The sequence below is a fragment of the Eleutherodactylus coqui genome, chromosome 10, assembly GCF_035609145.1.
Source record: "Eleutherodactylus coqui strain aEleCoq1 chromosome 10, aEleCoq1.hap1, whole genome shotgun sequence".
NCBI classification, from domain to species: domain Eukaryota; kingdom Metazoa; phylum Chordata; class Amphibia; order Anura; family Eleutherodactylidae; genus Eleutherodactylus; species Eleutherodactylus coqui.
In genome coordinates, this window is record NC_089846.1 from 2283555 (window position 1) to 2307195 (window position 23641).

The 23641-nt window shown below is 49.5% G+C and overlaps 1 protein-coding gene across 1 annotated transcript; it reads left to right on the forward strand.

The window, feature by feature from the left end:
• The first annotated feature begins 9946 nt into the window (after positions 1-9946).
• Positions 9947-23345, forward strand: LOC136579661 (M1-specific T cell receptor beta chain-like). The gene is made up of 3 exons (XM_066579709.1): positions 9947-10168; positions 15299-15655; positions 22534-23345. The coding sequence occupies exons 1-3, from the start codon at positions 10114-10116 to the stop codon at positions 22860-22862; spliced, it is 741 nt and encodes a 246-aa protein (XP_066435806.1). The 5' UTR covers positions 9947-10113; the 3' UTR covers positions 22863-23345.
• The last annotated feature ends 296 nt before the right edge of the window (positions 23346-23641 follow it).

Sequence of the window (23641 nt, forward strand, 5' to 3'; positions counted from 1 at the left end):
TACAGCAGTTGGTAAGGAGAGGCGCCTGGGGCTTCCTGGCAGTTTCTATGATGTCAGATTTGTAAATTATGGCGCTCGTTTCCTTCCACCATGTAATTAATTGTAACCTGTGTCATTTCTGAACATTATTTTGCGCTAATTTCCTGATATAATTATTTTCAGAAGACATGACATATAATTATAAGTCACAGGGGCCAATCACCAACTGCCTTCAACTTCATCCCAAAGGCCGACAGTAGGTGCAGGAAAACCAGAAAATGACATGAAGTTCCCCTTCAAGGGGGCGACCACTTTGAACAATCTGCTTTTGTTAGAAAAGTCCCCTGATAAGAAGCTGAGCATGGAGCGTTTTGTTGCTGGGATCTCCTGTTATACCCTGGGGGAGGAGCCAGCTTCAAGTACTCCGTTTTCCTGCAGCACCTCCACAGGACAAGTGCAGCATTACACAATTCTCATTGATATCAATATGGTGTTTGTGTAATGCACCAATTATAGATGTCCGAGAATTGTCTTATCTGTGAAAAGTAGAACTCTTTTTTGGCGCCATTCCACATACATATACGGTGGTTGTGTGCAGGGTCTGTACGGAGCAATATTAATAACTGTATGGACATAAAGAGTCGGAATGTGAGTGATCGACATCAACGGTTGGAAGCTTCCAATATGGCTTCAGTTTGTTGACCTGTTGGGAATTCCTGACTACAAAGGTGATCACTGAAGACTTCTGGAAGTTTCCCATCATTTTAATACTGGGTCATGTCACTTAGAATAGAGACGGGTAGTGAGACCATCATCTGGTTCCTTATCTGCTACCATGTTTGCAGCCATCTTTTCATAGGTTTACTGCTTGGGGGCTTCCATAAGAAAGCCCCAAGTATGGGCTCTCACCAGTTGTTGCTGGGGCTCTCTTCTAGTCATCTTCTGGAATCACCTAGTAGAGGTGATTTGTTTGCCCCATTTCCTTTCAGAATAACTGCGGATTCTCACTATGCTGTAAAATAGAGAGTTAAGTCAACATGACCGGGCCATATCATCCAGGGGTCCCATATAGGGTTACTACCAGTAATCTGTCCAGCAGGCCGCTGTTTTACTTTTTACTGGTCCTATTGGAGGTAATAAATAATCTCCCATACTGAGCAGCTTGGGCCAACCAACCAACGCATTCACTTCACTGAGGTTCCATTCCAGATCCCACCCGCTGTACTCACACAGAGGGCTAGACTCCCCCGCTGGTGTCTATGTTCAGCAGAACGGAACCTCAGTGAAGTGAATGTGCTGGTTCGTATGGCTGTTGCCTGGTGCGGGCTTACACTATGGGGGTCACTTAGTGAGTCACTTGCTACTGCAGCCACGGTGAGGGCCACTATGGCTACTGTAGCATTCAAGGAGCGGGCCCGCAGCCGAGGAGATAGCGGGGTAGATAAAGACCTTGTCACTGGGCTCTAACATCTCCTCCCCCGGGGGTAGCTTGGGACCCGACCCTGTTACTACTGGGGGAGATCACAGGGAAAGTAACTGGGAGTTACTTTGAGTCCATTTATCATACGTGACACCACCGTTCCATCCTCTGCGGTGAAACTTGACAATGAAATAAAGTAGTCCATACCCACTGAGAAAAACGGTTAGGCTGGATGGAATCCAGGATACACTAACATTGCTAAGGGGCACTTACAGAATTCTTCTTCTCAAAGATTAAAGGAGAAATATGACACTGCAGCTAAACAGAAGAATAGAAAAAGGGTGACTGGTAGGACATGGAATGATTATCACTTCCCCTGAATCTCACAAAGGGTGGTAGCTTAAGTCAATACCCCCAACTGAGCTGACTAGAGAAAAAGTGGTTATGAGGCTGCGTCTCCTGTGACAGATAAGAAGACAGATAGACACTGGTGCACTAAGTGAATTAGTAGGGTGTAGGGTTTAAACCTCTTGCTTAACTATGCAAGGGACATAAATAACTTTAAAGTTCTTTTGGGCATAACAGGGGATGAAAGAAAAAAAATACCGTCTTAGGAAAGTCCAGAAGTACAACACAGGCACATAGAGTATCTTAACACCAAGACAGTCTTTGGCTTGATGAAATGGTGGTCTCTTCAGGCTCAGACCCCCTGCTAAAGCCTGTTGGCATAGCGTTGCTCTCCCAGGAACGAATTCCGACTGACGAACAGAGGGCAGACTGGCTCGCATAAAGGCTCTCACCTCAGACTCCTCTGTAATGCTCTTCCTTGACCGGCTCAAAACAGTTGGCTCCTGACTGCTGCCGAGCTTGAGATAAGTCCACTGAGCAGAGAGTTTCTCTGGGCAGACTCGTGATAAAGGAACATCACCGACAGCTGTTGCAGTCTCGCCAGAGGTTCTCTAGGGTGGTCATCCACAAAATAAAATGCAAAGTTGGAGTCCCCAAACTCCCCGAGGAATCGATGAAAGGACGATGGCTGCGCAGCCCCTACTGCCTGATTGTCCCAATGGACCAGGATCCACAGAGGATAGCGCAGTTCCACAAATCCACCCCGAGTCCTCAATTTCTGTAGTTTTCGGGGGCCTTTTCCTGGCCGGAGGAAGAAGATGCCGCCTCAGGAGGAACAGGGTCACGGTCCTGCGGTTCTACTATCCTTTCCTCAGATGGCTGAGAAGCAGGTGAAGCACTGGGCAGCAGCTCAAGCAACTCCAGCTCATCACCCCCAATAGAATCTGGACTGAGGTGGTGGGTGCCTAGCAGGAACAAACTAGAGTGTCTTAGTAGCCATCTCACCTGCAGGGGTGCTCATGCTGGTCTGCCGTGAAAAGTCCATAGGTTCACTCACCAGCGTATCTGACTCCTCCCCTGGGCGGTCTCCAGCACTCTTCTGCTGCTGTTCCGCGGTAGGTGTATCCCCCCCCCTACTATTCCCACAGCCACGGCGGGAACTGAGTGGCTAGAAATTTTTGCGGGTTCAGTAACTGTAGAAGACTGGGCGCCATCTTGAGTGTCCATACAGTCTTCCACATTTTCTGGCGCAAAGTGTAGATTAGGCAAATCCACCATGTCTACCAGTAGTACACGATCCTTCTCCAGATGAAAACGCATTCGGGACACATAAAAATAAAGTTTAGAGTCTTTTTGTCCACTCTGCATTCCTGCAGCTAAGTCAGCCTTGTCTCCCTGGCTTTTCTCAGGCTTAGAGGCTTGGAGAACTCTTGTCCTGGACATTCTCAGAGGGCTGGAACTGGACACAACATGATTGTCCATATAGACTCAGGCACAAGCACATACTCTTCTCTGTGTCTGGGAATGGCGGAGGTGCTTCTCCGTTTTTGCAGTGAAGGCGTGGAGGAATCATCCTGTCCGTGACGCCATAGCTCTGCGTTGCAGTGTCTGAGGAGCGGGCCCACAGCCGATAAGATAGAAGGGTAGATAAAGACCTAGTCACGGGGCTCTACCATCTCCTCCAGGTAGCTTAGAGCCCGACCTTGTTACTGCTGGGGGAGATCACAGGGGAAGTAACCGGGGGTTACCTTGAGTCCATTTGTCACACGTGACGCCACCGTTCTGTCCTCGGCGATGAAACTTGTTGAAATAAAGTAGTTCACACACAGGGAAAAGTTTCTGAACAAAACAGGCAACGGTCGGTAATGTCCATTTACTGAATCAAAGTCCAAACCACATCAACAGTCCTGGCACAGATACAACAATCCAGAGTGGTCTGACAGGGAGGATTCTTGGGGGAACTCGGATGATCCACAGTCCCAGTTATCTGTGGGGTTCTTCTCCTGGTGACTCTCTCTCTCACTCTCTACCGGTAAACACTCACTCTTGTTGTCCTCTTCTCGCCATGCAGCGGTTGGTCTCACTCTCAGCACTCAGCAGCACCAAGGTTTCCTAAGCAGGCTAAGCCCAAGCTGAGCATCAGACCATCGCGCGGCCTCCTCCATGATCCACTCACGGACCGATCAGAGTCTCAGTCCCTCTCCCTCCCTCTCTCTCCCCCTCTCTCCCTCTTCCCCTCTCTCCCTCTCCCTCTCCCCCTCTGCCTCTCCCCCTCTCTCTCCCTCTCTCTCTCCCTCTCCCCCTCTCTCTCTCCCTCTCCCTCCCTCTCCCCCCCTATCCCCTCTCTCCCCCCCTCTCCCCCCCTATCCCCTCTCTCCCCCTCTCTCCCTCCCTCTCCCCCTCTCTCCCTCCCTCTCCCTCCCTCTCCCCCCCCTCTCTCTCCCTCTCTCTCCCTCCCCCCTCTCCCTCCCCCTTTCATTTTGCTAAATGGTGTTTGCAAACTTCTGGGGTCTTTATAACCCCCCACCCATCTGAATATGTCCCCGATTTACAGTTTGCTCCCCAATAGATTCTGTGGCGGTTTCGTGATACATTTATGGCGCAGATGACCTGGCAGGAGGGTTCGCTGGCATCCGTAGCGATCTACGGGAATGCTCTACGAGGGATAATGGGAGGCTTTATTAACCCTTACATACCAGGATAGTCCGAGCTCCTGACTCTATCATGGGACGGCATTTTCTGTTATTCGCCGTCGTGTTTTGTTCTTCTGCTGGATAAAAATATCCCAACATAACAAGAAAACAAGTAACCGCCGAGCGGCGCAGCTGCAGACGGGCGCTTCCTCCTCCGCGCTGCAGGGGAAACAGGCATCAGTCTGGAGAGGACGCAGCGAGGAGGACGCACGAGGGTCGGGTGAGCCAGCAGGACACCTTATTAACCACTAGCAAACCTCAGGCCCCTATATACACTACAACTCCCAGCGGGGCACAAGACGATTATACTACTGACCCCCAACATGACCGACCGCCGGGCAGGACAGAACATAGTGCTGCTATACTCTGTATAGAGGACTACAACCCCCAGCATGCTGTAATACTATACTACTATACTCTATATAGAGCACTACAACCTCCAGCATGCTGTAATACTATACTACTATACTCTATATAGAGCACTACAACCCCCAGCATGCTGTAATGCTATACTACTATACTTTGTATATGGGGGACTACAACCCCCAGCATGCTGTAATGCTATACTACTATACTCTGTACATGGAGAACTACAACCCCCAGCATGCTGTAGTGCTATACTACTATACTCTGTACATGGGGGACTACAACCCCCAGCATGCTGTAATGCTATACTACTATACTCTGTACATGGAGAACTACAACCCCCAGCATGCTGTACCGCTATACTACTATACTCTGTACATGGGGGACTACAACCCCCAGCATGCTGTAATGCTATACTACTATACTCTGTATATGGGGGACTACAACCCCCAGCATGCTGTAACGCTATACTACTATACTCTGTACATGGGGACTACAACCCCCAGCATGCTGTAATGCTATACTACTATACTCTGTACATGGAGAACTACAACCCCCAGCATGCTGTACCGCTATACTACTATACTCTGTACATGGAGGACTACAACCCCCAGCATGCTGTAATGCTATACTACTATACTCTGTACATGGGGGACTACAACCCCCAGCATGCTGTAATGCTATACTACTATACTCTGTACATGGAGAACTACAACCCCCAGCATGCTGTAATACTATACTACTATACTCTGTACATGGGGGACTACAACCCCCAGCATGCTGTAATGCTATACTACTATACTCTGTACATGGAGAACTACAACCCCCAGCATGCTGTACCGCTATACTACTATACTCTGTACATGGGGGACTACAACCCCCAGCATGCTGTAATGCTATACTACTATACTCTGTATATGGGGGACTACAACCCCCAGCATGATGTAACGCTATACTACTATACTCTGTACATGGAGAACTACAACCCCCAGCATGCTGTAATGCTATACTACTATACTCTGTACATGGAGAACTACAACCCCCAGCATGCTGTAATGCTATACTAATATACTCTGTATATAGGACTACAACCCCCAGCATGCTGTAATGCTATACTACTATACTCTGTATATGGAGCACTACAACCCCCAGCATGCTGTAATGCTATACTACTATACTCTGTACATGGGGGACTACAACCCCCAGCATGCTGTAATGCTATACTACTATACTCTGTATATGGAGGAGTACAACCCCCAGCATGCTGTAATGCTATACTACTATACTCTATATAGAGGACTACAACCCCCAGCATGATGTAACACTATACTACTATACTCTGTACATGGAGAACTACAACCCCCAGCATGCTGTACCGCTATACTATTATACTCTGTACATGGGGGACTACAACCCCCAGCATGCTGTAATGCTATACTACTATACTCTGTACATGGAGAACTACAACCCCCAGCATGCTGTACCGCTATACTATTATACTCTGTACATGGGGGACTACAACCCCCAGCATGCTGTAACGCTATACTACTATACTCTGTACATGGGGGACTACAACCCCCAGCATGCTGTAACGCTATACTACTATACTCTGTACATGGGGGACTACAACCCCCAGCATGCTGTAATGCTATACTACTATACTCTGTATATGGAGGAGTACAACCCCCAGCATGCTGTAATGCTATACTACTATACTCTGTACATGGAGGACTACAACCCCCAGCATGCTGTAATACTATACTACTATACTCTGTATAGAGGACTACAACCCCCAGCTTACTGTAACGCTATACTACTATACTCTGTACATGGGGGACTACAACCTCCAGCATGCTGTAATACTATACTACTATACTCTATATAGAGCACTACAACCCCCAGCATGCTGTAATGCTATACTACTATACTTTGTATATGGGGGACTACAACCCCCAGCATGCTGTAATGCTATACTACTATACTCTGTACATGGAGAACTACAACCCCCAGCATGCTGTAGTGCTATACTACTATACTCTGTACATGGGGGACTACAACCCCCAGCATGCTGTAATGCTATACTACTATACTCTGTACATGGAGAACTACAACCCCCAGCATGCTGTACCGCTATACTACTATACTCTGTACATGGGGGACTACAACCCCCAGCATGCTGTAATGCTATACTACTATACTCTGTATATGGGGGACTACAACCCCCAGCATGCTGTAACGCTATACTACTATACTCTGTACATGGGGACTACAACCCCCAGCATGCTGTAATGCTATACTACTATACTCTGTACATGGAGAACTACAACCCCCAGCATGCTGTACCGCTATACTACTATACTCTGTACATGGAGGACTACAACCCCCAGCATGCTGTAATGCTATACTACTATACTCTGTACATGGGGGACTACAACCCCCAGCATGCTGTAATGCTATACTACTATACTCTGTACATGGAGAACTACAACCCCCAGCATGCTGTAATACTATACTACTATACTCTGTACATGGGGGACTACAACCCCCAGCATGCTGTAATGCTATACTACTATACTCTGTACATGGAGAACTACAACCCCCAGCATGCTGTACCGCTATACTACTATACTCTGTACATGGAGGACTACAACCCCCAGCATGCTGTAATGCTATACTACTATACTCTGTACATGGAGAACTACAACCCCCAGCATGCTGTAACGCTATACTACTATACTCTGTACATGGAGGACTACAACCCCCAGCATGCTGTAATGCTATACTACTATACTCTGTATATGGGGGACTACAACCCCCAGCATGATGTAACGCTATACTACTATACTCTGTACATGGAGGACTACAACCCCCAGCATGCTGTAATGCTATACTACTATACTCTGTACATGGAGAACTACAACCCCCAGCATGCTGTAATGCTATACTAATATACTCTGTATATAGGACTACAACCCCCAGCATGCTGTAATGCTATACTACTATACTCTGTATATGGAGCACTACAACCCCCAGCATGCTGTAATGCTATACTACTATACTCTGTACATGGGGGACTACAACCCCCAGCATGCTGTAATGCTATACTACTATACTCTGTACATGGAGAACTACAACCCCCAGCATGCTGTAATGCTATACTAATATACTCTGTACATGGAGAACTACAACCCCCAGCATGCTGTAATGCTATACTACTATACTCTGTATATGGGGGACTACAACCCCCAGCATGCTGTAACGCTATACTACTATACTCTGTACATGGGGACTACAACCCCCAGCATGCTGTAATGCTATACTACTATACTCTGTACATGGAGAACTACAACCCCCAGCATGCTGTACCGCTATACTACTATACTCTGTACATGGAGAACTACAACCCCCAGCATGCTGTAATGCTATACTACTATACTCTGTACATGGGGGACTACAACCCCCAGCATGCTGTAATGCTATACTACTATACTCTGTACATGGAGAACTACAACCCCCAGCATGCTGTAATACTATACTACTATACTCTGTACATGGGGGACTACAACCCCCAGCATGCTGTAATGCTATACTACTATACTCTGTACATGGAGAACTACAACCCCCAGCATGCTGTACCGCTATACTACTATACTCTGTACATGGAGGACTACAACCCCCAGCATGCTGTAATGCTATACTACTATACTCTGTATATGGGGGACTACAACCCCCAGCATGATGTAACGCTATACTACTATACTCTGTACATGGAGGACTACAACCCCCAGCATGCTGTAATGCTATACTACTATACTCTGTACATGGAGAACTACAACCCCCAGCATGCTGTAATGCTATACTAATATACTCTGTATATAGGACTACAACCCCCAGCATGCTGTAATGCTATACTACTATACTCTGTATATGGAGCACTACAACCCCCAGCATGCTGTAATGCTATACTACTATACTCTGTACATGGGGGACTACAACCCCCAGCATGCTGTAATGCTATACTACTATACTCTGTATATGGAGGAGTACAACCCCCAGCATGCTGTAATGCTATACTACTATACTCTATATAGAGGACTACAACCCCCAGCATGATGTAACACTATACTACTATACTCTGTACATGGAGAACTACAACCCCCAGCATGCTGTACCGCTATACTATTATACTCTGTACATGGGGGACTACAACCCCCAGCATGCTGTAATGCTATACTACTATACTCTGTACATGGAGAACTACAACCCCCAGCATGCTGTACCGCTATACTATTATACTCTGTACATGGGGGACTACAACCCCCAGCATGCTGTAACGCTATACTACTATACTCTGTACATGGGGGACTACAACCCCCAGCATGCTGTAACGCTATACTACTATACTCTGTACATGGGGGACTACAACCCCCAGCATGCTGTAATGCTATACTACTATACTCTGTATATGGAGGAGTACAACCCCCAGCATGCTGTAATGCTATACTACTATACTCTGTACATGGAGAACTACAACCCCCAGCATGCTGTAAGGCTATACTACTATACTCTGTACATGGGGGACTACAACCCCCAGCATGCTGTAACGTTATACTACTATACTCTGTACATGGGGGACTACAACCCCCAGCATGCTGTAACGCTATACTACTATACTCTGTATAGAGGACTACAACCCCCAGCATGCACCCACATAGTATCACACACAGTGGGCTTAGATACAGCGGGCGGCTCCGTATCACCCTGTCTACGTGGTATTTCCTGCAGTGCAGCAGAGTTTCCCGCGTTCCTGCGGATGTGTTTGCTGTGTGGTTGGGGGTCACAGCTTCCCATATTCTGTGCTGGGTCTTATGCCCCCTGCTGGACAGCTCGGACCCTGCAGACGGCACCCCTGGATTTAGGGACATTGGCCTGTGGTCCACAATCTGGGGTCCCCTGACGAGGTCCTGCTGCTGGGGTCACCCTACAGACACTGCAGGATGGGACCTCTGAGACCCTACGTTGGTGGGTCATTCAATGACATCATCCGAGCAGCGGGGGGCGCTGCCTTCTCCCCCCTCCCCCCCCCCCCCCAGCCACCCCTTTAAGGGAGACAACATGTCCTATAGGGGATTTCGCCCCTCACTTGCTTACTGCGGTTTGGGGAGCCCGCCTGTCTGACAGAAGAGCGCCCCCTGCTGGAGAGGTCTGCGGATGGGGGTGATAATGCCGCTCTCTTTATAGGTTTCCGGACTCCAGATTTTTGTATCCGATCTAAAGAACCAACCGACATCCAGCTAACTCCACGCCATGAGGTCCGCCACCGCCGCCGCTGCCTGCCTGCTGACGTGGCTGCTGCTTCCAGGTAAGTCCTGCCATCCCTCCCATCGTTAGAGCCTGACTCCCATGAGAGCGGCGCTGTGAGGGAATGTAGAGCGCACGTTGCAGACCGGTCACGGTCACACGTTGGTAGAATGGTTGGCACAGTAAATGGCAGCCGTCCCCCCAGGGTCACTAGCCCCCCGCCGGGTTCGCAGGGCCACTTGTGGTGAGAGCGCTCCCCAACATCTGTGTCACTCAGGCTCTTCCTCGCTGCACGGCGTCTTCTCCCACGACCTCCAGGGTGTCACTTCTAGCACCGCGCCCATCTACCAGTGGCTGACGCTGCGTCCGGTGGAGCCGACCTTCTCAGAAGGGGGCTGCGTACAGAATACGGTCATCAATTGCTGCCAACACCTCTGCAAGGACACTGCATGCACTCTACCCAGGGCCGGCTCCAGGTTCATGCGGGCCCTTGGACAACATAGTCTCAGTGGCCGCTCTTCAGCACCGCATACAGTGACCATATAGCGGTAGATAGCAGCTCTACAAAGGCGCTCTGCAGCCCTAGGAAGTGATTACAGTACCATTATATACAGTAATCTCAGGTGATATCCTCTCTGACTGGAGTTGTTCAGTTTCCCTTTTCTTCTGTATCCAGCCCAGACCACCATGATGACTTCTCCTGGCCACAACTTGTCTCTGTGGAATTTGGCACAGATATAATAATAATAATAATATAATAATCTTTATTTGTATGGCGCCAACTTATTCCGCAGCGCTTTCAGGCCTGGATAAATGCAAACAATACAATTACAATATAAGGTACATTGGGTTAGACACAAATGGGTTGAGGGTGGTACAGGAGATGCAGGGGGTGGGGAACACAGGCAATAGGGGATTTCATGTGCAGATCAATTATTAGAAGGCAAACAGGTGGAGCACCATAGGGAGGGGCGAGGGACTAGGTCAGGGGATTTGGTATGCTTCCCTGAAGAGGTGCGTTTTTAAGGCACGTCTGAAATTTCGTGCATTGGGAATTGTCGGGATGCCTTGGGGTAGAGCGTTCCAGAGGATGGGTGCTGCTCTGGTGAAGTCCTGTAGGCGAGCATGAGAGGTTCGTATTACAGGGGCGTTTAGTCTGAGTGTGTTAGCCGATCGGAGTGAGCGGGCTGGGTGGTGTACGGACAGTAGGGAGGCGATGTATGGTGGTGTACTGACAGGAGGGAGGTAATGTATGGTGGTGTACTGACAGGAGGGAGGTGATGTATGGTGGTGTACTGACAGGAGGGAGGCGATGTATGGTGGTGTACTGACAGTAGGGAGGTGATGTATGGTGGTGTACTGACAGTAGGGAGGCGATGTATGGTGGTGTACTGACAGTAGGGAGGCGATGTATGGTGGTGTACTGACAGGAGGGAGGCGATGTATGGTGGTGTACTGACAGTAGGGAGGTGATGTATGGTGGTGTACTGACAGTAGGGAGGCGATGTATGGTGGTGTACTGACAGTAGGGAGGCGATGTATGGTGGTATACTGACAGGAGGGAGGCGATGTATGGTGGTGTACTGACAGTAGGGAGGCGATGTATGGTGGTGTACTGACAGTAGGGAGGCGATGTATGGTGGTGTACTGACAGTAGGGAGGCGATGTATGCTGGTGTACTGACAGGAGGGAGGCGATGTATGGTGGTGTACTGACAGTAGGGAGGCGATGTATGGTGGTGTACTGACAGTAGGGAGGCGATGTATGGTGGTGTACTGACAGGAGGGAGGCGATGTATGGTGGTGTACTGACAGTAGGGAGGCGATGTATGGTGGTGTACTGACAGTAGGGAGGCGATGTATGGTGGTGTACTGACAGTAGGGAGGCGATGTATGGTGGTGTACTGACAGTAGGGAGGCGATGTATGCTGGTGTACTGACAGTAGGGAGGCGATGTATGGTGGTGTACTGACAGGAGGGAGGCGATGTATGGTGGTGTACTGACAGTAGGGAGACGATGTATGGTGGTGTACTGACAGTAGGGAGGAGATGTATGGTGGTGTACTGACAGTAGGGAGGCGATGTATGGTGGTGTACTGACAGTAGGGAGGCAATGTATGGTGGTGTACTGACAGTAGGGAGGCGATGTATGGTGGTGTACTGACAGTAGGGAGGCAATGTATGGTGGTGTACTGACAGTAGGGAGGCGATGTATGGTGGTGTACTGACAGTAGGGAGGCGATGTATGCTGGTGTACTGACAGGAGGGAGGCGATGTATGGTGGTGTACTGACAGGAGGGAGGCGATGTATGGTGGTGTACTGACAGTAGGGAGGCGATGTATGGTGGTGTACTGACAGGAGGGAGGCGATGTATGGTGGTGTACTGACAGGAGGGAGGCGATGTATGGTGGTGTACTGACAGGAGGGAGGCGATGTATGGTGGTGTACTGACAGGAGGGGGGTGATGTATGGTGGTGTACTGACAGGAGGGAGGCGATGTATGGTGGTGTACTGACAGGAGGGAGGCGATGTATGGTGGTGTACTGACAGGAGGGAGGCGATGTATGGTGGTGTACTGACAGGAGGGAGGCGATGTATGGTGGTGTACTGACAGGAGGGAGGCGATGTATGGTGGTGTACTGACAGGAGGGAGGCGATGTATGGTGGTGTACTGACAGGAGGGAGGCGATGTATGGTGGTGTACTGACAGGAGGGAGGTGATGTATGGTGGTGTACTGACAGGAGGGGGGCGATGTATGGTGGTGTACTGACAGTAGGGAGGCGATGTATGCTGGTGTACTGACAGTAGGGAGGCGATGTATGGTGGTGTACTGACAGTAGGGAGGCGATGTATGGTGGTGTACTGACAGTAGGGAGGTGATGTATGGTGGTATACTGACAGTAGGGAGGCGATGTATGGTGGTGTACTGACCGGAGGGAGGCGATGTATGGTGGTGTACTGACAGGAGGGAGGCGATGTATGGTGGCGCAGCACCATGCAGAGCTTTGTGGGTGAGGTAGAGGAGTTTAAATTTAGTTCTGCAGTGGATGGGCAGCCAATGCAGCGACTGGCATAATGCAGCGACTGGCATAATGCAGCGACTGGCATAATGCAGAGGCGTCTGAGTAACGGCTGGATAGAAAAATGAGCCTAGCTGCTGCATTTAGTATGGATTGGAGCGGAGCGAGTCTAGTGCGGGGGAGGCCGATGAGTACCGAGTTGCAGTAGTCAAGCCGGGAGTGGATGAGGGCAACCACGAGCGTCTTTAGCGTGTCCGTGGTTAGGAACGGACGGATTTTAGCAATATTTCTGAGGTGCATGTGGCATGTTTGGGCCAGAGATTGGATATGGGGGGCAAAGGAGAGGTCAGAGTCCAGTGTGACCCCAAGGCATCGGGCATGCCGTCTGAGGGTTTTGATGGTGCCAGACACTGGAATGGAGATGTTGAGGGGAGGTCGGTTAGAAGGTTGAAAGACAAGGAGGTCAGTTTTAGAGAGGTTTAGTTTGAGAAAAGAGGAGGACATAGTGTTAGAGACAGCGGACAGACAGTCGGTGATATTTTGGAGGAATGGTCCAGAGATCTCACGAGAGGAGGTGTATAGTTGGGTGTCGTCAGCATAGAGATGGTATTGGAGGCTGAATCTGTGGATGGTTTGTCCAATTGGGGCAGTATAGATAGAGAAAAGAAGGGGACCAAGGACCGAGCCCTGGGGTACCCCGACAGCGAGAGGAAGTGGATCAGAGATAGAACCAGCAAAGGAAACACTGAAAGAGCGGTCAGAGAGGTAGGAGGAGAACCAGGAGAGAGCAGTATCCTTTAGACCAATAGATTGGAGCATAGTGAGAAGGAGATTATGGTCGACAGTGTCAAATGCAGCAGACAGGTCAAGGAGGATTAGTAGGGAGTAGTCACCTCTCGACTTTGCAGTCATCAGGTCATTTGTTACTTTTGTAAGGGCAGTTTCGGTGGAGTGTAGAGAGCGGAAACCAGACTGGAGGGGGTCGAGGAGCGAGTTGTCAGAGAGAAAGCGAGTAAGCCGGGAGTAGACCAGGCGTTCCAGTAATTTGGAGATAAAGGGGAGGTTTGAGACGGGTCGGTAGTTAGCAGCATTAGTCGGGTCCAGGGTTGGTTTTTTAAGCAGAGGGGATATAATGGAGTGTTTGAATGAGGAGGGAAAAGTGCCAGAGGTTAGGGAGAGGTCGCAGATTGTGGTAAGGTGAGTGATGAGAGCTGGGGAAAGGGAGTGGAGGAGGTGAGAGGGGAGAGGGTCGCTAGTGCAGGTGGTAGGGCGGGCAGCGGAAAGGAGCCTGGAGACTTCTTCCTCTGTCGTTGGTATCTTTGGCTCCCTAAGTTATCCACTGCTTTACAGCCCCCACCCCCTTCTATGGCACCCAAGATAATAATAATGCCACCTGTGGTACCCCACACAGCATTACTGGCCCCATTTATGTGCCTCCTGTAGACCCCACACAATAAATACTGCTTATAGTGACCCTCACACGGTAAAAATGCCTCACTTAGTAATAATGCTCCTAATGTCCCCGTGGATGTAAAAAAAATTTTTTAAAGTCCATACCACCACCCCCTGTGTCACTCCCCAGCAGCTGTACTGGGGGCACTGTCCCCCACTACTTCCATATTGTGCGGTCATGTGACAAACACATGATCGGTAACACTGAGGCCAGGAATGGACTACGCTGGTCATGTGATTAGCACATGATCGTACAGCAGCGGACTGAATACACATTACAGCTGCGGGGAGCAACACAGGAGTGTGGGATGGACTTTATTTTAATTAATTAAACACACTTCAAATTAAAATCAGGGGCCCCGACTACTGTGCCTGACCGCCGAGCGCGGGCCCCTTTGTAACCCATCTTTGGTCAGCAAGTGGAGTGGCCCCATTCCTCTGGCTCAGTGAGTTCCAGCATCTGCCCGGTTTTGGAAAGTGCTGACACCGGCCCCGACGCTACCCATAATTCTAATTGTAACAAAATGACTCTGCTTACTCTGTCCCAGTCTACACAGCAAAGCTAACAAGTGAGCTCCTAGATCTGCTGCAGTGGCCCTTGTGAAAACTGGAATATTTCTGGAAGTTTTATCTAGATTTTTCACCTAAAACTTAAAATAGATGAGCCTGTGATTGTCGCCTCTCTGATGACACTTTATTGTTGCTTACTGTATTGAAGGCACCACCCCCATTGGACCTCACCAGTACAAGCACACCTCTGTGTCGGAGGGCAGCACGGCAGTTCTGGGATGTCTGCTGGACGGCAGCGGGGAGATTCAGGATGTCAGTATTCACTGGTTCAAGCAGTTGCCAAGTGCTGCGCCCGTCTACCTTCTCTCCCACTTGAATGACTCCAGCGTCCGCTGGTCTGGTGCATCTCCACCACGCTACCAGTCAATCAGGAATGGCAGCCATGTTCATTTACTGCAGGTCACAAATGTCACTGTGCAGGACAGCGCCCTCTACTGGTGTCTCCTCACAAGGAATGGCTCCTATCCAGTCTGGGGGGATGGAATGCAGCTCAGTGTGTATGGTGGTGAGTATCACACATCATAGGCTTAGATACACCTCGAATTAGATACATAGTTGCTACATCTGTGCTGGCCGTAGGAACAATGACCTACGGGAGCGCAATGGAATTGTATGAAAGGTGAGGAGAAGGGGGAGTTGGGACGTGCAGACATACCGGACACCAACCGCAAACATAGACCGGACGGGCATACAAACACAGGGAAACACGAACCGTGTCGGATCTCACCCACCAGACAACCTACAGGCCATGTCTGGGGGCCGCAGATCAGGGGTCCACACCATCTTCAGGGAAGCTGGGGCAGCAACTCAAACAAGCAGCATGCATGACACAAGCCACCAGGGACTGAGAAGGGAGGGATGAATGACCGGCACCCAAGGGGGCTGCAACTTACCTGCACAGACCAGTGGTGATTGGAGTATCCCCACTCCCAGCCAACCAAATCCTCACCTGTGGAAGTGTGCTCCAGGAAACCCATAGAACTACAGGTCCCAGGAGCGACACGTAACAATAGGATCACACATGATAGGTTTAGATACAGCATCTCAGCAGACAGTATCACACATATCGGGCTTAGATACACCAGTTCATCAGCATTGTATTGCACATGACAATCTTAGATATATAAGCTTAGCATACAGTATCACATACGACAGACCTAGTAGACACTAAGGTTGCACCTTTGTCACAAAAAGTACAGGCCAAGATAAAAGGGGGTGTGGTGTGGAGGCGTGGTCCCCAACAACATTTGTCTTTAACTCCATTATTTTGGTACCCTTAGTAGTGACCCCAGTATTAATGTATTAAAAGTGTCCCAAATAATTACTTCAGAAGTAATAGTGACCCACTCAGTGGTCCAGATTGTAATAGTGTCCCCGACAGTAGCTTCAGTAGTAATAGTGACCCCCACAGTGCCCTAGTAGTAATAGTGACCCCCACAGTGGCCCTAATAGTAATAGTGACTTCCACAGTGGGCCTAGTAGTAATAGTGTCCCTCATAGTGGGTTCACTACTCATAGTGACCCCCACAGTGGCCCCAGCAGTAATAGTGACCCCCAGAGCGGTCAAAGTAGTAATAGTGACCCCCACAGTGGTCCCAGTAGTAATAGTGACTCCCACAGTGGCCCCAGTACTAATATTGTCCTTCACAGTGCCTTCAGTAGTCATTGTGACCCCCACAGTGGTCTCAGTAGTAACAATGTCCCCCACAGTGGCCTCAGTAGTAACAATGTCTCCTACAGTGGCCTTAGAAGGAAAAGTGTCCCCCACAGTTACCCAAGTAGTAAAAGTGTCCCCCACAGTGGCTTCAGTAGTCCTAGTGTCCCCACAGTGTCCCCAGTAGTAATAATGTCCCCCAGTGGCCCCAGTAGTAAGTGTCCCCCACAATGGCTCCAGTAGTCATAGTGACCCTTACAGTGCTCCAAATAGTCATAGTGACCCCCACAGTGCCCTAGTAGTAATAGTGACTCCCACAGTGGCCCAAGTAGTAATAGTGTCCCTCACAGTGGCTTCAGTAGTCATAGTGACCCCCACAGTGGCCCCAGTAGTAATAGTGTCCCCCAATGGCCCCAGTAGTATTCGTGTCCCCCACAGTGGCTTCAGTAGTAATAGTCACCCCCACAGTGGCCCCAGTAGCAACAGTGACGCCCATAGTGGTCCTAGTAGTAATAGTGACTCCCACAGTGGCCCAAGTAGTAAAAGTGTCCCCCACAGTGGCTTCAGTAGTCATAGTGCCCCCACAGTGTCCCCAGTAGTAATACTGTCCCCCAGTGGCCCCAGTAATAATAGTGTCCCACACAATGGCTCCAGTAGATATAGTGACCCTCACAGTAGCCCAAATACTCATAGTGACCCCCACAGTGCCCTAGTAGTAATAGTGATTCCCTCCATGGCCCCAGTAGTAATAGTGTCCATCACAGTTGCTTCAGTAGTCATAGTGACCCCCACAGTGCCCTAGTAGTAATAGTGATTCCCACAGTGGCGCCAGTAGTAATAGTGTCCATCACAGTTGCTTCAGTAGTCATAGTGACCCCCACAGGGGCCACACTAGTAATAGTGACTCCCACAGTGGCCACAGTAGTAATAGTGTCCCCACAGTGGTTCTAGTAGTAATAGTGTCTCCCAGCGGCTCCAATAGTAATAGTGACTCCCACAGTGGCCCCAGTAGTACTCGTGTCCCCCACAGTGGCTTCAGTAGTCATAGTGACCCCCGCAGTGGCTCCAGTAGTCATAGTGACCCCCACAGTGGCCTGAGCAGTAATAGTGACCCCCACAGTAGCCCCAGTAGTAATAGTGTCCCCAGTAGTAATAGTGACTCCCACGGTGGCCCCAGTAGTAGTATTGTCCCTTGCAGTGGCCTCAGTAGTCATAGTGACCCCCGCAGTAGCCTCAGTAGTCAAAGTGACCCCCACAGTGGCCCCTGTAGTATTAGTGGACCCCACAGTGGCTTCAGTAGTCATAATGACTCCCACAGTGGCCCCAGTAGTACTCGTGTCCCCCACAGTGGCTTCAGTAGTCATAGTGACTCCCGCAGTGGCTCCAGTAGTCATAGTAACCCCCACAGTGGCCTGAGCAGTAATAGTGACCCCCACAGTAGCCCCAGTAGTAATAGTGTCGCCAGTAGTAATAGTGCCTCCCACAGTGGCCCCAGTAGTAGTATTGTCCCCCGCAGTGGCCTCAGTAGTAATAGTGTCCCCCACAGTGGCCCAAGTAGTAATAGTGACTCCCACAGTGGCCGCAGTAGTAATAGTGTCCCTCACAGTGGCTTCAGTAGTCATAGTGACTCCCACAGTGGCCCCAGTTGTAATAGTGTCCTCCACAATACCTTGAGTGGTCATAGTGACACCCACAGTGGCCTCAGTAGTGAAAGCGTCCCCCTCAGTGGCTTCAGTAGTCCTAGTGCCCCCACAGTGGACCCAGTAGTAATAGTTTCCCCCAGTGGCCCCAAAAATAATAGTGTCCCCCACAATGGCTCCAGTAGTCATAGTGACCCTCACGGTGGCCCAAATAGTCATAGTGACTCCCACAGTGGCCCCAGTAGTAATATTGTCCATCATAGTTGTTTCAATAGTCAGTGGCCCCACTAGTAATTGTGACTCCCACAGTGGCCACAGTAGTAACAGTGTCCTCCACAGTAACTTCAGTGGTCATAGTGACCCCCATAGTGGCCCCAGTAGTAATACTGTCCCCACAGTGGCTTCAGTGGTAATAGTATCCCCCATAGTGGACCTAGTAGTAATAGTGACTCCCACGGTGGCCCTAGTAGTATTAGTGTCCCTCACAATGGCTTCAGTAGTCATAGTGACCCCCACAGTGGCCCCAGTTGTAATAGTGTCCTCCACAGTACCTTCAGTGGTCATATTGACAACCACAGTGGCTTCTGTAGTAATAAGGACCTCAATAGTGGCCCCAGTAGTAATACTGTCCACTAAATGGTTTCAGTAGTAATAGTGGCCCCCTAGTAGTGTCCCCCTAGTAGTGTCCTCCTAGTAGTGTCCCCCTAGTAGTGTCTCACTAGTAGTATTAGTGCCTCCCACAGTGGCTCCAGTAGTATTATTGCCCCCCACAGTGGCTTCGGTAGTCATAGTGACCCCCCACAATGGCCCCAGTAGTAATAGTGACACCCACAGTGGCCTCAGAAGTAATAGTGTCCCCCATTGTAGCTCCAGTAGTAATAGTGTCCACAACAGTGACCCTAGTAGTAATATTGACCCCCAGAGTGGCTCCAGTAATAATAGTGTCCCCCACAGTGGCCCCAGTCATAATAGTGATCCCAATAGTGGCCCCAGTAGCAACAGTGTCCCCCACAGTAGCTAGTAGTAATAACAGTGATGCCCACAGTAGCCCTAATATTATTTGTTACCCCCACAGTGGCCCTATTAGTAATAGTGTCCCCCACAGTGGCTCCAGTAGTGATAGTGACCCCCACAGTGGCCACAGTAGTAATAGTGATTACTGCAGTGTCCCCAATAGTAATAGTGTACTCTACAGTGCCTTCAGTATTCATAGTGACCCCACTGTTGCCTCAGTAGTAATAGTGACCCCCGCAGTTGCCGCAGTAGTAATAGTGTCCCCCACAGTGGCCCCAGTAGTCATAGTGTACCTTGCAGTGGCTCCAGTAGTCATAGTGTACCTCACAGTGGCCACAGTAGTCATAGTGACCGCTACAGTGGCCCCAGTAGTAATAGTGACCCCCACAGTGGCCCCAGTAGTAATAGTGTCCCACACAGCTCCAGTAGTAATAGTGACACCCACAGTAGCCCTAGTAGTAATAGTGACCCCTGCAGTGGCCCCAGTAGTAATAGTGTCCCCCACAGTGGATTCAGTAGTAATAGTGACCCCCATAGTGGCCCCAGTAGTAATAGTGTCCCACACAGCTCCAGTAGTAAAAGTGACACCCACAGTAGCCTTAGTAGTAATAGTGACCCCTGCAGTGGCCCCAGTAGAAATAGTGTCCCCCACAGTGGATTCAGTAGTCATAGTGACCCGAATGGCCCCAGTAGTAATGGTGTCCCCCATAGTGTCCCTAGTGGTCATAGTGACTCCCACAGTGGCCTCAGTAGCAAGTGTCCCCCACAGTGGCTTCAGTAGTAATAGTTTCCCTCACAGTGGCCCCAGTGCTCATAGTAACCCCCACAGTGGCCCCAGTAGTAATACTGTCCCCCACAGTGGCTTCAGAAGTCACAGTGACCTGAACAGTGGCCCAAGTAGTAATAGTGACCCTGACAGTGGCCCTCAGTAGTAATGGTAACCCTTTCAGTGGTTTAGTAATCATAGTGACCACCACATTGGCCCTAGTAGTCATAGTGACCCCCACATTGGCCCCAGTAGTCATAGTGTTCAGCACAGTGGCCATCAGTAGTTATGGTGACCCCCCCACAGTGGTCTCAGTAGTAATTGTGTCCCCCACAGTGGCCCCAGTGGTAGTAGTGAACCCCTCAGTGTCCCCAGAAGTAATACTGTCCCCCTCAGTGGCCCCATTAGTAATAGTGTCCCCCACAGTAGCCCCAGTAGTGATAGTGAACCCCACAGTGGCCCAAGCAGTAATAGTGTCTCTCTCAGGGGTCTTAGTAGTAATAATGACCCCTGCAGTGGCCCCAGTAGAAATAGTGACCCCCTATAGTAGCTACACTAGCAATAGTGACCCCCATAGTAGCCCTAGTAGTAATAGTGACCCCCCACAGTAACTCTAGTAATAATAGTGTCCGCCACAGTGGCCCTAGTAGTAATAGTGACTCACACAGTGGCCCAAGTAGAAATAGTGTCCCCCACAGTGGCTTCAGTAGTCACAGTGACCCCCACAGTTGCCCCAGTAGTATTGGTGTCCCCATTAGTGATATTGACCCCCACAGTGGCCCCAGTAGTAATAGTGACTGCCACAGTGGCCCTAGTAGTAATAGTGTCCCCCACAGTGGCTTCAGTAGTCATAATGACCCCCATAGTGGCACCAGTATTAATATTGACTTCCACAATGGCCCCAGTAGTAATACTCTCCTCCACAGTGGCTTCAGTAGTCATAGTGACCCCCACAGTGGCCCTAGTAGTAATAGCGTCCCCCACAGTGGCCTCCGTACTAATAGTGACCCCACAGTGTAAGCCAATTGGAGTTAATAAATAATCACCTGTACTGAGTAGCTTCAGCCAACCAACCAGCACATTCTCTTCACTGAGGTTTTGTTCCGCTGTACTCACACAGGCACCGTACTTCTCCCTGGGTGTTAGTGTTCATCAATGTACTATATACAGTGCTAATTCTGGGGGAAGGAATCCGGGGTCCTGTGTGACCACAGCAGGTGGCGGCAGCAGAACGGAACCTCAGCAAAGTTAATGTGCTAGCTGGTCAGACGCTACTCTCTACTGGTGGTCTGTAGGGGGCGTCCTGAGCCCAGTCACCTTGTGTGCCCTCATCCACTGGTCCCAACACCTCCTAACATTGTGGTCAGATGCTCCTCTCTACTGGTGATCCATAGGGGGCATCCTGAGCCCGGTTACCTTGTGTACTCCCATCCACTGGTCCCAACACCTCCTAACAGTCTGGTCAGACGTTCCTCTCGAATGGTGGCCTGTAGGGGGGTCCTGAGTCTGGTCACCTTGTGTGTCCTCACACATCCACTGGTCCCAACACCTCCTAACATTGTGGTCAGATGCTCCTCTCTACTGGTGATCCATAGGGGGCATCCTGAGCTCGGTCACCTTGTGTGCCCCCATCCACTGGTCACAACACCTCCTAACAGTCTAGTCAGATGCTCCTCCCTACTGGTGGTCCGTAGGGGGGTCCTGAGCCCAGTCACCTTGTGTGTCCTCATCCACTGATCCCAACACCTCCTAATAGTCTGGTCAGACGCTCCTCTCTACTGGTGGTCTGTATGGGGTGTCCTGAGCCCGATTACTTTGTATGCCCCCATCCACTGGTCCGAACGCCTCCTAACAGTCTAGTCAGAATGGCCGGTGGGGGACAATTCATGGATATGACCCTCCAACTTCTCACAGCCCAATAATGCGCCACTCTCAGACTCTGGTAACGGGGTGACATCTCTTCCCTGTGTCGTAGAGGTGTCTAGTGGTCAACAAGCTCTACAAGCGGAAGAAGAGGTCACTGCACACAAGGAGCCTCCGAGAGCCTCTTATAGGACAAGGGGGGAACCAGTTTTAGGGTCTCAGGTGATAAGACCGTTCATCTAATCACCACAACTCTCATCATTCACTTATCTGCCTGATATGGAACTGCATTCCAAGTCTTTTAGCAAAATGACAACTTCTGCTGGGTGCACAGGAGTGTTTATGACAGAGTGTAATTATATACTCCTATGTACACACATATAATGGGCTCATAGTTGTTACATTGTACTCGTAGCTAATTCAGTCTCATCTCCCATATTTTGCAGGTAAAGAAGTTCGGGCCCCTATTGTGTCTCTCTTAAGTAGTCAAGAATCTCCGGATGACTCTGGCCTTCTCTATGCCGTCTGTCTAGCCACTGGCTTCTATCCTTCAGTGATAGAAATCACATGGAAGTCTAAAGGGGAACCTTTCCACGAGAACATTTTTTCAGGACCGTTTCTAGAAGAAGGAGACAATGCATACAGTGTAATAAGTATTATAGAGCTCACCTCAGAAAGCCGAAGAAATCTGTCATCCGTTGTTTGTGAAGTGCGCCATGATTCTTCAAAGACTTTCATCCACAAAGAACTACATAACTGCTACAGGAACACCTAGAATCATCCGCTAGTGATTACGTATGACTTAGGTTTCACATTGGACCTTTATGTCCACCTCTAACTATTATTGATGACTGACACCAGTCTAGAGAGCCACAACTGAGTTTATGACCAGAGTGCAGCTTAGGTTCATGGGCCTGCAAGATACAAGATACTTTTAGGGTGTGGCGATGTGGTTTACCATTACCCCTGACAATAGCTAAAGTACCTTTTCTTACCTCAGTGATGTGAATCAGTTAATTGCTCCCTTAAGAACTAATTTCAGATTTGGGACAACTTGATGTAGAGTTCTTTAATGGGGTTCGAGACAGGATGCCTTCTTTTATTGGACTTGTTTCATGTTAAATATTTCCATTTGTTGCAACTTTTGATTGCTTGTAACCCAAGACTGATTAATGAGATGGACTTGCAAAGTGCAGTATAAATTTAGAGTTCCGCTATGGATCCCACAATGACCCCTGACAGGAACTATATATAATCATAGCACAAAGATCCATTAAACCAAAGGTTTTCCTTATCTCAATTTGCTATGTAGGTGAATGCAGTTTATTGTTTCCTCTAAGAAATCTCCTCTTCCTCTTCAGGCTTGAGAGAAGTTGAATTGAATGAATTAATATAGGAGAATGAAAAATGTTCCTGCGGTGCCGCTAATAGAAGGCGGCTTCATTACAACTCAAGGTCCAACATTTTTACAGGCCTTGCAGCCTGACTAAAGATATAAGCCAAACCACAATCTTTTCCATTGGTGGTGCTACACAGGCATTTTTCTATCTCCCA